At 52.7% G+C, this 13,669-nt stretch overlaps 1 protein-coding gene across 4 annotated transcripts in view; it reads left to right on the top strand.

Moving 5' to 3' along the window:
* The window catches only part of OSBPL2 (oxysterol binding protein like 2), a 45,682-nt gene extending 35,505 nt beyond the window's left edge, over positions 1-10,177 (top strand). For 3 of the 4 annotated variants that reach the window (XM_079944139.1, XM_079944137.1, XM_079944136.1), the window contains 5 exons: positions 723-846; positions 2,641-2,769; positions 4,214-4,337; positions 4,924-5,014; positions 5,251-5,494. In XM_079944139.1, coding sequence (XP_079800265.1) covers positions 723-846; positions 2,641-2,769; positions 4,214-4,337; positions 4,924-5,014; positions 5,251-5,353 — 571 coding nt within the window. In that variant the 3' untranslated portion in view covers positions 5,354-5,494. Of the gene's footprint in view, positions 1-722; positions 847-2,640; positions 2,770-4,213; positions 4,338-4,923; positions 5,015-5,250; positions 5,495-6,906 lie in introns of those variants that run through there. The other variant, XM_079944138.1, reaches the window with a different exon arrangement.
* Positions 10,178-13,669: the final 3,492 nt, after the last annotated feature.

Raw genomic sequence — 13,669 nt, 5'->3', positions numbered from 1 at the left:
TCTGGCCACGTGTCCCTGCCCGCTGGCCCTCCCAGCACATCCCGTGGCGGGCGGGGCAGCCTTTCCAGGGAGCGCGTGGCCAACTGTATGCTCTCCCCCGAGGGAGACGTGAGAAAGAAAAACAAGGGCCCAACACGGTTGGCGCTGTTCCTTTGGAATCAGGCAGAGAGCTCTGGTGGCTGATCTGGAAAGATCTGTCGAGGTTATTACGAAATGAAAGATGTGGGCAGACAGTGACGGGGTATCTGACTTGAGGTTACAAAGATAAAGCAGAGACCACATCAGCTGAACGTGGGGAGGGTTGTTTATGTGGTTTATAGAAAAAGGGCTGCAGGACACACAGTACATAAAAATGTAATGTATTTCAAAAATAACAATCGGGCGCGTAGGGTGTTAAATGTAATAACGTCGAACGCTTGTTCTCACATCATCTCGTCTCCTGCGGCCCGTCTTTCGCCCTTCAGGCTTTTGTACCTTCATTTTCTCTTTTCTGCTTTTGTGAAGGAATGTGAATAGTTAGTCTCAAAAGCCACGAGTAAGAGATGCTAAAATGAAACTTTTCATCTTTGCATTTACACCCAGCAACATCCCTAAAATTTATAAGAAGACATGCCAGAACGAGAATTTGCTCCATGGTCACAGTTAAGGTGCTGCACGTTTAGATGAACGGTTTATAATTGTTAACTGGGAACTTGGTTTTAAAAAATTCCGTTTGACTACAGCAAAAAGAAGCTCTTTATGATCTATGGCAAATGGACGGAGTGTTTGTGGGGCCTGGACCCCGCTGCGTACGAGTCCTTTAAGAAGCAGGAGAGGAGAACCGATCCCCTGCGGAAGACAAAGCTGGTGAGTGGCTCCGTGCGGCGTCCCCCGCGGGGGTGGGGGGGGTGGGAGGGGTGGAGCCTGGCCGGGCCTGCCGCTTGCGGGGGACACAGCGCCTTTGTGGCCCCGGCTGCAGAGGGTGAATCACAGAACCTGTCTCTCAAGCAAAGCTGCTTGTCTTCTGATTCTGGACGGGGGCGGAGTCCACCTGTGTCCCAGTTGCGCCTCTACCCGCCCGAGCCTGGCGGAAGCAGAGGACACCTCCATTTTCCTCTGGATACTTCTCTCTTTTTGTGGCCACACTGCGAGGCACGCGGGATCTAGTTCCCCGACCAGGGATTGAACCCGGGCCCCTGCAGTGGGAGCACAGGGTCTTAGACCACTGGACCGCCAGGGAAGTCCCTCTTCTGGATACTTCCTCGTAAACCTCCTGTTTCCCTGCACCTTGTGAGCTTAGACCCATTAAACGAGCAAGTGGATGTCACTTCTGCGTTTCTAGTTCTGAGTACCAGGTAACATACCCAATATTTGGGAAGTTTTCACAAGGATACTTTCCCCTTGGAACTTTGGAATACTGATTTTCTTTTTTTATAATTTATTTATTTTTGCTGTGTTGGGTCTTCGTTTCTGTGGGAGGGCTTTCTCTAGTTGTGGCAAGCGGGGGCCACTCTTCGCGGTACGTGGGCCTCTCACTATCGCGGCCTCTCTTGTTGTGGAGCACAGGCTCCAGACGCGCAGGCTCAGTAGTTGTGGCGCACGGGCCTAGTTGCTCCGCGGCATGTGGGATCTTCCCGGACCAGGGCTCGAACCCGTGTCCCCTGCATTGGCAGGCAGATTCTCAACCACTGCGCCACCAGGGAAGCCGTGGAATACAGATTTTCTTAAGACTAGTTCTTCTTGAGCTTAAAACTAGAAGTGATAGTTCAAAAGAGGTGTCACATTTTTCTAGATGATAAATTAGACTGTACCAAACCCAAGGTGTTCATAACAAAGTGTTCAGCTGCCACTGCGATCGATAGTGCTTTTTGTTTGTTTGCTTGGCCATGCCACGTGCCATGTGGCATGTGGGATCTTAGTTCCCTGACCAGGGATTGAACCTGTGCCCCTGCAGTGGAAGCGCAGAGTCTTAACCGCTAGACTGCCAGGGAAGTCTCCTGTTAGTGTTTTTTACATTGTGATATTTCATGGGTGCTATTAGACATCGTTTCTCATAATGCTCTTTTAAACTAAAAAAAAAAAGTGAAGTTCCATTTAAAGACCATACGGTGGAACGTTCACTCCACGTAGTGGTGTGTTTTCACGCGTCAGCTTGGCGTTGCCGCCCCTTACGGAGCCTCGCAAGGGGGGAGCGTTTTGTGGGCACTTGTCCCTGAGCTGTGTCTTTGCTTAGCTTCGGGCACCAAAGCACATAGCCCGCGGGTGGCGAGGCCTCCAAGGCTGTGCTTCTCGCGGTTTAAGTGTCTCGCTTCACAGCTGCCTGAATAACCACCCTGTTCTTCCCGTTCGTCCCGTTGATTTTGAAAAAGAAGTAGCAGTTGCACCTTTTTATTGAGACGTGATCCCCAGTCTAGAAACGCTAAAACACTCTGAAATCACCAAGTGCGAACCCCGTCTCAACTGAGCAGAAGCGCAGCTCGTGGGGGAATAACCCTCTGGGAGAGGCATCCTCAGCTTCCTTAGGAGGTGTTGCCCCGTCCAGTCACACCCAGAAAGCTGTGCGGGCACCCCCCACAAGGAGGGTGGTGCCTGGCTGCTGTCTCGGGGGCTCTGGGCGGGGCTGGAGGGGCTCTGGGAGCACCGAGATGCTGTGTCTTTCAGGACGACTGCCCCGAGAAGGCCGACGGTGATGTGGTGGACGCCGTGCCGGAGGCTCAGGAGACGGTGCAGGTCATTCCGGGCAGCAAGCTACTCTGGAGGGTCAACACCCGGCCCCCCAACTCTGCCCAGGTCCGCGCCCCCCGCCCCAGCCAGGCCCCCCAGCCGTCCACCGTCACCCGAGGGACTCCCTGCCCTCCAAGCCCTGACCCCGACACATCAGCGCTCTGTGCACACATCACAGTACCCGGGTTACACTGCAAGCCCTCAGAGCCTATACCGGCTGCGTCTTACCAGAAGGGTTTCCAAACCCGTTTCGAGAGATTATTTTTCTGACTCGTCAGTTTAGGTGCTTAAATGCATTTTGATGTTTGTTTTTGAAAATTGCGCTTATGATTTGCATTACATATAATAAATTTATTAAATGTAATGCAAAATTATAAGTACAATTATAATTAAATATAATTTAATTATAATAAATATAATAAATTTATTATATTTACAGTAATGTATACTATGTAAAAATAATTATAACTATAACACATGTAATAAACTATATTTTATTTTAATATATTATCAGTTATATGTTAGTTATATATAAAATACATACACAACATGCTCTAAGATTTTTTATTGTATTGTCACATCCTGTAAGCAAAGCACAGCAGGTGCAAAGTAAAGGAAACAACAGAACATTCGTCAGTCAGTGCGTTACCTCCGCACAGCCACTGTTACAATTTTAGTGGAGTACAAGCTAGTCAGTACGTTACCTCAGCACAGCCACTGTTACAATTTTAGTGGAGTACAAGCTAGTATAAAGTAATAGCAAAAAAAGCTCATGTTTAAAAATAACACTCATCCCTTTGGTTCAGTGAGCATCTACTGAGTCGGTGCGGGTGGGCCCAGGTCACCGGGAGCAGAGCCCAAGGACAGGGCAGGAGAGGACCCCGCCCACACAGCAGAGCCACCGGCCTGATGGGCTGGGGGCGGGCCTCCTGGGCCCTGGCGACCTGGAGCAGGACCTGGGGGAGGCGGGGTGGGGGGGCGTGGCCATCCAGCTGCTTTCTGGCAGGGGAGCGGCTGGGCCCGAGCCCCACTGCTCCTGTGAGTGATGTGGGGTTGTTTGGGCAGCGAGGGGACCAGGTGGGCCCCTCTGGCCACTTGTGGAGATAGACTTCAGGGGCCAGAGCGGGAGGGAGGCCAGGTGGGAGGCGGGTCCCCAGGTCCGGGCTGTCGGGAGGCAGAGGCTGGGGAGCCGTGGGCGCAGCAGCCCCCCCCGAGGAGCTGAGCCGGAGACTCCCGTCCGGCCCCCAGGATGTGAGAAAGCAGATGTGCGGGTGGGACATCAGGGTGAGGGCCTGGGTGCCCTGCGTGGGGGCGGAGGGGAGGGGCCCCAGGCGAGCGCGTGTCAGGGCAGGGAAGGAGCCCCGGCCCCGGTGACCTTGACAGCAGTGTCTCCAGGGAGCCGGTGACACTTGGCCGCTCTGAAGGGGTTTAGAGTGTCGGTGTCCTCCGACTGTGAAGAGTGCACAGAGAAGAGTGCATTTACAGTATGGTTTCTGTGCTGCCCCTCCAGATGTATAATTTCACGAGCTTCACGGTTAGCCTCAATGAACTGGAGACGGGCATGGAGAAGATCCTGGCCCCCACCGACTGCCGGCTGCGCCCCGACATCCGAGGCATGGAGAACGGCAACATGGGTGCGTGGCCCTGGCTGAGTGGGCGGGCGCTGGAAGGGAACGCGTCACACTTCACGTCTTGTAGATCGTGCTTCTCAAACCGTCTGTGGGGAAAGAGTTAAAAAATTTCTAGTTTGCTGCAGCCCAGTTCTTCTCTAAATAAAATAAGATTGAATTACTAGGAAAATTAAATGAAAAAGGATCCGTGCAAAATGCAAGCACCCTGTTTTCTTATTAGGTTCGACAGACAGTAAGGTTACATTTCAGAAGCTGCACACATTGTTATTTAAAAGTCGCTTGGCTGGAGGGCCCCCCCCCCCCCCCCCCCCCCCCCCCCGCCACATGCCCGCCCAGGCCCGAGGCCCCTCTGCCTGCCAGGCTGGGCCGCACTGGGGTCTGCTCTGGCGTCCGGACCTGGCCGTGCGCCTGTGCACTCGTGCCTGGGTTTGGTTTCCCGCTGACGGCCTTTACTGTCTGTGGTTTGCTAACCCACGTGTGACTTTTCATCTGGGGTCGGGTGTGAGGGGTGCTCCGGCATCTGCTCTCTCAGCCCTCAGCTCTGCCTGTCACCCTGAGCCCTGACCCAGTCCCCTGTGCTTGCACCCAGATCTGGCGAGCCAGGAGAAGGAACGGCTGGAGGAGAAGCAGCGGGAGGCCCGGAGGGAGCGGGCCAGGGAGGAGGCCGAGTGGCAGACGAGGTGAGACGCCTGGTGGCCTCGAGGGCGAGGAAGCGGGGAGGGGGCCGCACACCCACCGGGGCTCAGCAGAAGCTCCCCTGTGTCCCATAAGATGGTGGCCGGCAGCTCTGGGCTGCGTGTAAACTGATGTGTGATGTGATGGTGCCTGATGAGAGGGGCCGTGATCCCAGGGGGAAGAAAAGACCAACGGCCGTGTCTTGTCTACTGGCCTCCTGACCGCCTGCTCTGTGTCGCAGGTGGTTTCACCGAGGCAGTAACCCGTACACTGGGACCCCCGACTGGCTGTACGTGGGGGGCTACTTTGAGAGGGATTTCTCAGGCTGCCCAGACATCTACTGAGAGACCGGACCGGCCCCCGGCCCCGGAGACCCGAGAGGCTAGACTCCACCAAGTGGCTGCTCTGAGCTCCGGTCACAGCAGAAGCCGGCTTTCTAACGGCTGTGCGTGGAGGTGGCTCCGTCCTGGTTGAGGATTTAATTCTAACCAACTTTGGATTGCCAAACGTTTTCCTACTGTTGCAGTCTCTTCATAAAGCTTCACTTGGGATCATCATGTTTCCATTAAGGTTTGAAAAGGAAAATTCTTTACAGTTCCCTTTTATGTGACTGAACCTGAGCTGGGGCTGGTGTAGCTTACAGCACCCTCTTAATTACAAAAGTTGTAAATAAAGGAAGTACCAGGACGGGGTCCACATTCCTCCTTATAACGCGGTGGCAGAGTGTTTCTGAAAGTATTTTAAATTTGAACCAGTAACAGGAAAAGATGGATCTGGAAAAGAGTCCCACCAAGAGCTTTATAACGGCCAGGACTTGCTTTCTAGATACAGTGACGCAAAAGTGAAGATTTTCAAAGCATCCGATTGAATGAAATGAAAAGTTGTCAGAGTCTGTATTTTTGACCAGTCTTCAATAATGTAAAGATTACTTTTGATATTTAAGTTCAAACCACTTGAATAATATTTTGCTGAAGAGCACGATAGGCATTAACGTCACGTGTACACTGTCCAAAATGAAGCATTACCATGACAACCGAGGGCGGCCAGAAACCTTGACAAAAAGTCCCCAGACAGCTCCCAACCCCTACAGGTTTGGGAGCCCGCCTCTGGCCCCCAGGGCTCCCCTGTCACTGCAGGCCACACCCACGTCACAGAGTGAGTCTCTCACGACAGTTGGCCTGTCCCTGCAGCACCTGTGCTCCTGTCCTGCATGTGTGAAATACGAGGGACCCGCCTCTGGGGGCACCGAGGCGGGGGGTCCTAGCAGTCTGCTTCCAGTGGTGTCATTACCGTGTGTGTCCATCTCTGCACACATCTGCACCAGTGACTGTTTACTTTCTGTAGAGAAGCCAACGCCACCGGTCGTCGCAGAGCTCTTTGAATTGAAGACAATCTGCGGTGTGCACAGATGCACACCTGCATGCGCACGCGCACACGCACGCACCTGTATGCAGTGGTGGGTTCTCAGTGAGAGGGTGTCGGCATTTTGTGTCCCAGCTTCAAAATCACGTTTGTAATTAAAACACTTTTAAAAGCAAATCGTTGCTCTGAAGGCTTGGTTCTGTAGCTTCGGAAACCCGAGGCGCGGTATCGGGGTCGAATCCCAGCACACTTGCTCAATGGGACGCGAGCTGGGCCGCCGGCGACACACGGAAGCCCCCGAGGATGTGATCTTGACGTCATGCAGAGAGGAGATTGTGACACGCCCGGTCGTTAGGATGTGGGGGGTCCTGTGCCTCTGGTCGGGAGGCGGCGGCGGTGGCCTCCTTGCCCAGGGAGCGTGGGGGGGACCCAGGACGCATTCAGAACAACAGTGTGTAGGGCAGGTTGACAACCTCCGTGGACTAACCCATTTGTCACCACCTCCAATAATTTACCATAAGGTTTGCATCTCTAGGTCCTCCCTGAGGTCAGATTCCATGTGGCCCCAGTAGCTGCTTCCTTCGCACCCGATTCAAGAGTCAAAGGACAAAGGGCAGGACGGCCGATGACCTCAAAGCATGGCCGTCGTGATCCTTTAACCACTGTGTCCACAGATGCTAACACCGACCAAAGCTGCCCCCTCACCTTGGCTGCCGTGACACACTGGGATGCTGGGTGTTTCTCTCTAATAAAGAGTTTTTCAGTGGAATTTGCTTTTTAAAGGATGACCTCCCACGACCGATGTGTCTGGCCCGTGTGGAAAGTGGTGGCCTTGTCGTTGGCCCCCAGTTTGTGACTGTGGCTTTGAGGTAGGGCCCGGGTGCTTTTCCGAGCAGTCTCGTAACTCAGGACGTCCTTGTGGGATGGAAAGTAGAGCACACTTTACCCGAAGAACTTCACGCTTTGATTTTGCTCCCCCTTGAGGGTAGGGTCCAGCCACATGTCCATCGACTCAGTGCACGTTTACGGAGAGCCACTGGAGAGTTAGCCGCACAGACGTCTCAGAGCATGTTTCATGGAAGAGAGAAACGTTACGTGCACACCGGTGCTGGCTAGATTTAACAGGCCACCTGCTGTTGGCGGCCAATGGCCGTGCCTGGGTCTCTGTGCCACACAGGTCCGTGCCAGGAGTGGTACTGCTCTCCCTGGCGGGGTCAAGGGTCAGGGCATCCCCAGCACTGGCTGGCCGGCTGCGGGCCCCGGTCGTGAGAAGGCATCGGAGAAGCGGGCCCCGGCCCTCACGGGCATCACCGCGTTCGGCCACTCCGGGCTGTCGCGAAAGCCAGGACCCTCCGGGATATAGCATGGTGGCTCTGGAAGGGGTGAAACGAGGGTGCCAGGCGGACCTCTCAGCCTCCACAGGGAAACGGAAGCCGGCAGTGGCCCCAGGCAGGGCCCCTGAGGAGCAGCCCCGATGGTTTTCTTGGCCACAGTCTCCGTTTCATAGTCTGTCTCCAAGGACGATGCGGGCTCGTGGAAGGATCTTCCCGAAACACGGGGAGAAGAACCCAGTACAGCGCCGATGGCCTCCGGGCGCCCGGGCCGATGCTGCCGGCCACTTGTGCCAATGAGTGTGGAGCTGTCCAGCTGGAGGCGTTGCCATCTGCTTGCTGGGTCCTCGTCAGGACCTGAGGCCAGGAAATCAGAACAGGATGAGAGAAGGGCCGGGCATCTCCCGTGAGCCAGCCAGCCCTCCGGGTCGCCCCAGCAAGAAGCTTCCTCTCAGGACACCTGCTCCCGGGAAAAGGTGCTGCCCGTGGAGCCGGGGAGCTACAGGTCTGGCAAGTCTCACGTATCCACCAAGAACAATGGAATGAAGACATCGTTTAAAATGCTAATAAGCTTCCAAAAATCGGAAGCGAGAATAGCCCTCCTCCTGTCTACCCTTGCGCGCTAGAAGGGGAGGGCACTGCTCCGTGAAGCCTCACGTCCTGTGTGGAGCAATCGGCCCTGCAGGAGAGTTCAGTCAATAGACAGTTCCTACTGGTCCTGGCTTCATCTTCCAAAGGATCTTCCTATGTCCAAAGTGGGTGCGAAGATTGGGGTCCCCTGACAAAAGGGCCTGTCGCCAGACCTGCAGGACGTCAAGTGGTGTTTCCCTCAGTGCACGTCATCTTTGGGCCTACCTTGTACGTTCTCAGTGTCGGTTTCTTCGCAAAGTGAAAATGCCATTTTGGTATTTCTCGGTACGAGTTTCCTGGACCGTCAGCCCTCAACTGGATGCACTGCTCCATTCCGTCTTTGTGAACCAGCCACCCTGGGCCAAACGTCTGGTGAAGGGCTACTTGGTCTCTGCAGAGGGTGACAGCGCACAGACAGGGCCCTTCCTCCATTGTCCCACGAACACTGTTCGTCCTATCCGTGCAGCACGAGAACGTCAGGCGAGAAAACACGTAGTGAAACGGATTTATTGTTATAATTTTGTAATACGTAATAACTGTCAATATTCTTCTATATAAACAGAATCAACCATTCTCAGATTTTTGGGGAGGCCTGGACGGATCTGTGGAGATAAATGTTAAACCCTAGCCCTGAATAGAGATTCTTTGCAAATGGGTGGTAGTTGACATTTGTTTTGCACTGAACAATTTTTCACTGTCTGCTGCTCTGGCCTCTCTGGCGAGGACTGCAAAGCAGCTGTGGATGTGTCCTTGAGACCAGGCGTCAGACGTTTGGCCTGTGTGTTCTTTAGGGTGGCCCAGTTAACGGATTGTTTCAGAAAACTGCTTGTTACAGCGAAGAGGGGGCTCAGGGGCACATGAGGTGGATGAAGGGGTCTGGGTTCTCTGGGCAGTGAGGAGCTCTGATGGACTCTCTTCCCTCCTGGGGGTTGGAGCCTGTTGCTGGAAGCAACGGAATGCCCAGAACACAGTGTTCGCTTGACTCAGAGGTCCCTGTGCCCGACCTGCTGCCCTAGGTGCCCAGCAGCTGTGCGCTTCCCAGGAGGGTGAGCTGAGAGGAGGTGGTGATCCCAGTAGCCACGGCGGCTCCTGGCAGAGGGACAGACTGTCCACACGACTTTAATGTCCTGGGAATGCCCAGGTGCATAGATGTGGGGCTCCACCACGGCCATGGTGTCTGACTGTGGGGACCACAGAGCATCAGCCCTGCCAGAGCCCGGGCCTGGTGTCCTGGGTGCTTAATCTCCACAATTACCATCCAGTCTGACCCATCGAGGAGGAAGGGGAGGCGCAGGAAGGTGGGCTTGCCTGAGGTTTCAGAGCAGGTAAGTAGAGGACATGGAATTCAAACCTTGACATACAGTGAAACTCACCCTTGTGTGCAGTTGACAGATTCATACCATCTTGTAACCATCAACGCAATCAACATATATAGTTTAATGGCAAGGTTCAAGTGGGAAAGGACTGTCTTTTCAACGAATGGTGTTGGGAAAACTGGATATTTACATGCCAAAGAACAGAATTGATCCTGACCTCACACCATATACAAAAATCAACTCAGAAGGGATCAGAGAGCTAAACAACAAAACTCTCAGAAGAAAATATAGAGCACAGAGTTCACAACTTTGGACTTGGGAATTATTTCTTGGATATAACACCAAAGGCACAGGCAACAAGAAAAAAAAAACCAGACAAGTTGGACTTTATGAAAATGTAAACACATTTTGTGCATCAGACACTAGCATCAGAGTAGAAAGGCAATGGGAGAAAATATTTGCAAATCAAACATCTGATAGCAGATTAATATCTAGAATATATAGAGAACTCCTAAAACTCAATAACAACAAAAAAAACCTGATTCAGAAATAGGCAAAGGACTTGAATAAACATTTTTCTGAAGGAGATGCACCAATGGCCAATAAGCATGTGAAAACACGCTCAGCATCATTAATCATCAGAGAAATGAAAAAGCTACAACGAGGGCTTCCCTGGTGGCGCAGTGGTTGAGAGTCCACCTGCCGATGCAGGGGACGCGGGTTCGTGCCCTGGTCCGGGAAGATCCCACATGCCGCGGAGCGACTGGGCCCGTGAGCCGTGGCCGCTGAGCCTGCGCGTCCAGAGCCTGTGCTCCACAACGGGAGAGGCCACAACAGTGAGAGGCCTGCATACCGCAAAAAGAAAAGAAAAGCTACAACGAGATACCGCCTCATACCCATTAGGATGGCGAGTATTAAAAAAAAAAAAAAAAAAAAAAAACCCAAAAAATCCAGAAAACAAGAAGTTTGGGCAAGGATGTAGAGAAACAGGAACCCTTGTGCACTGTTGGTAGGAATAAAATGATACAGCCACTGTGGCAAACAGTATGGCGGTTCCTCAAAAAATTAATAATAGAATTACCATGTGATCCAGCAATTCCATTTCTGAGTATTTGCCCCCAAAAATTGAAAGTAGGGCCTTGAAGCAATATTGGTTCAGTCATGTTCATAGCAGCATTATTCACAATAGCTGAATCGTGGAAACAACCCAGGCATCCACGCACTGATGAATGGATAAGCAAAATGGGGGGTAGACGTACATACAGTGGAAGATGATTCAGCCTTAAAAAGGAAGGAAATTCTGACATGTGCTACAGCACAGATAAAACTCGAGGACATTATGCTAAGTAAAAAAAGCTAGCCACAGAAAGACAAGTACTGCCCAATTTCATATATAGGAGGTACTGAGGGTAGTCAGATCCATAGGGACAGAAGGTAGAATGGTGCTGGGGTCGGGGACAGAGCGGGTGGGGAGTCAGTGTTAATGCAGACAGTTTCAGTTTTACAAAACGGAAAGTCTGAAGATGGATGGTGGTGATGGCGTCACAGCATTACGAATGTGTTTACCACCACTGAACTGTTCATTTAAAGATGATTAGGAGGGTCAATTTTCTGTTACGTGTTATTTTACCACAATAAAAACAAATCGGAAAAAAAAATCAGTGGTCGCCAGGGGTTACGGAAGAGGGAGGGAAGGAAAAGGCAAAGCACAGAGGATTTTCAGGGTAGGGAAGATGCTCTGTATGATGCTATAATGGACACATGTCACTAAGCATTTGTCTGACCCGTGGATTCAAGACAAAGCGTGAACCCTGATGGAAACTCTGGACCCTTGGGGACATGATGTGTCCACGTAGGAGCATGGATTGTAGCAAACACGCCGCTCTGGTGGGGATGCGGATGGCGGGGTGTGGATGGTGAGGAAGCCTGTGGGGTTGTGTGGGAACGCTATACTTCCTGCTCAGTTTTGGTGTGAACCTAAAATTGCTCTAAAAAAGAAAATCTATTGTTAAACAAAGAAAAAGAAAACAACAAAAGCACCTGCCAAACTGTTTTCTCAAGTGGCCGTGTGCCATTTTGTATTTCCAACACCAAAGACTCCACAGCACTTAGTATTGTCAATTTTCTTTTTTTTTTAGCCATTCTAATAGGTGTGTTTTAATTTGCGTTTTCCTTATGAATAATGCCGCCCACCACCCTTTCCTGCATGTCAGGTCACCTGTACACCTCCTTATGAGACGTTTGGGCGCGTCCTTGCCAGCTTCCTTGTTGCCACCCCTGTGCCCACAGTCGCTGCACCCCCTGCCTTTCACCTGAGGGAGGCACTGAGGCTCAGGGAGACGGGCTGGGTTCACAGAGCCCACGCTGGGGTGGGCGCTCTGACTGGCCTCCACGATGCCCGTCTACCTGTAGCTTGTTTCCTTACTGTAGATTTTTCATGGAAACGAGTGAAAGTGTATAAAGCTTTGTTTTTGAGCCCTCCCAGGGCACAGGCTTCCTTGGCTCGGGGAGAGGAAAGGTGCATTTGGGGCCCCTCTGAGGTCACTGCAGATGGGAAGCACCATCTCCAGGTTCTGGAAGGTTGGCTTCCCTGTGGCCTCTGGGGGAAGCTTTTTAACTTTTCAAGACTTTGGACAAGTAACACCTGCCTGCTGGCCCCTTCTCAGGGAAGCCAGATTGGTTTTCTTACTGTTTTCTTGCCTGGTTTCCCAAGGCCCAGGACGGTATTGCTGCGGGGGTGGTGACCGTGGTCACAGGTCACAGAATTGCTTCACGTTCGCCGTTCCCACCGCTTTGGTCTCTGGAATCCTCTAGTTTCTCAAAAGTGATCAAGAGCCCCACAGAGCTTTTGTGTTACGTGAGTGTTATCTATGGATATTTACCACATTATACATTTTAAAATAATATTAACTAATTTAAAAATAACAAACGCATTTTCTTACTAACACAAATAATATTTTTAAATGAAAAACAGCTCGATTTTCTGTAACAAAAAAAAATTAGTGAATCTTTAGATCACAAAAGAATGGATACAGAACTTGTGGTATTCCATCCATCAGAATATTATACAGGAGTTAAAATGGATGGGTGAGCGCTACACGTGTCAACATGAATAAAAAAACAATGTTGCATAGAAGAATACTTTTCACTTCTATACCTTTCATAAAAAGCTTAAAAACAAATTTTACGCACACACACATTGATAGTACATCAAGCACGCCTGGAGCAGGGAGTCACATGTTACTGTCAGTGTGGGGCTGGGAGGGCACATTGCTCCCGGTGTGTGTGTTCTGCTCTGCAGAAATGTACAGAGGTGTAAATGATGGGGAAAACAAAAGCAGTGGGAAGGCAGTGCCTTACATTTATCTAGTCCAGGTTTGTGGAGGGCAGCTGCCTTCACTGTTCTGACTGCACACATCGGACAGGGAATGAGCGGGCAGCCGCGACGCTGCTGTTATAGGTGGGTCTGGGGAGGATGGAGGGCAGTAATGTCATCACTACTGTGGGGGAGGGCTGGGGGACCCCCCAGGGCCCAGGGGACGACGGGGGGCAGCTATGTCGTCACCGTTATAGCGGGTCTGGGGGATCCCCAGGGCCCGGGGAGGATGGGGGGCAGTTACTGAGCGGGGTCTGGGGGCGCGGGGCCGGACCACTGCCTAAACCCCGCGTTGTGCGCCGCACGCGCCCCCGCGAGACCACCGCTCGTCCGGAGGGCGCTGGGCCCACGCGCCAGCGTCCGGGGCTGCAGTCGGTCACCTTCCCCCCGGGACGCGAACCTGAGAGACCCCGCCCCGCTCCCCGCAGGTGCCCCCGCTCGGCCAGCCCCGCGGTCCGGGGGTCCCGGGTCCAATGCCCACCGCTCGGCCCGCGCCCTACTCGCCGTTCCCGGCGCCGCCGCCAGGGGCCGCCGCCGCGCCCCTATGACACAGCAACAATAGAGGCCGCTCTGGCCCGCACGCTGCCGGCCCGCGCTTCCGCCGGAAGAGAGCCGCCGGCACGGGGGCGGGTCTGGCGGCGCAAT

The sequence above is a fragment of the Stenella coeruleoalba genome (assembly GCF_951394435.1).
Source record: "Stenella coeruleoalba genome assembly, chromosome: 15".
NCBI classification, from domain to species: Eukaryota; Metazoa; Chordata; class Mammalia; order Artiodactyla; family Delphinidae; genus Stenella; species Stenella coeruleoalba.
The sequence above is the reverse complement of the archived record's forward strand: the minus strand, read 5'-3'. Positions and strand labels throughout refer to the sequence as shown.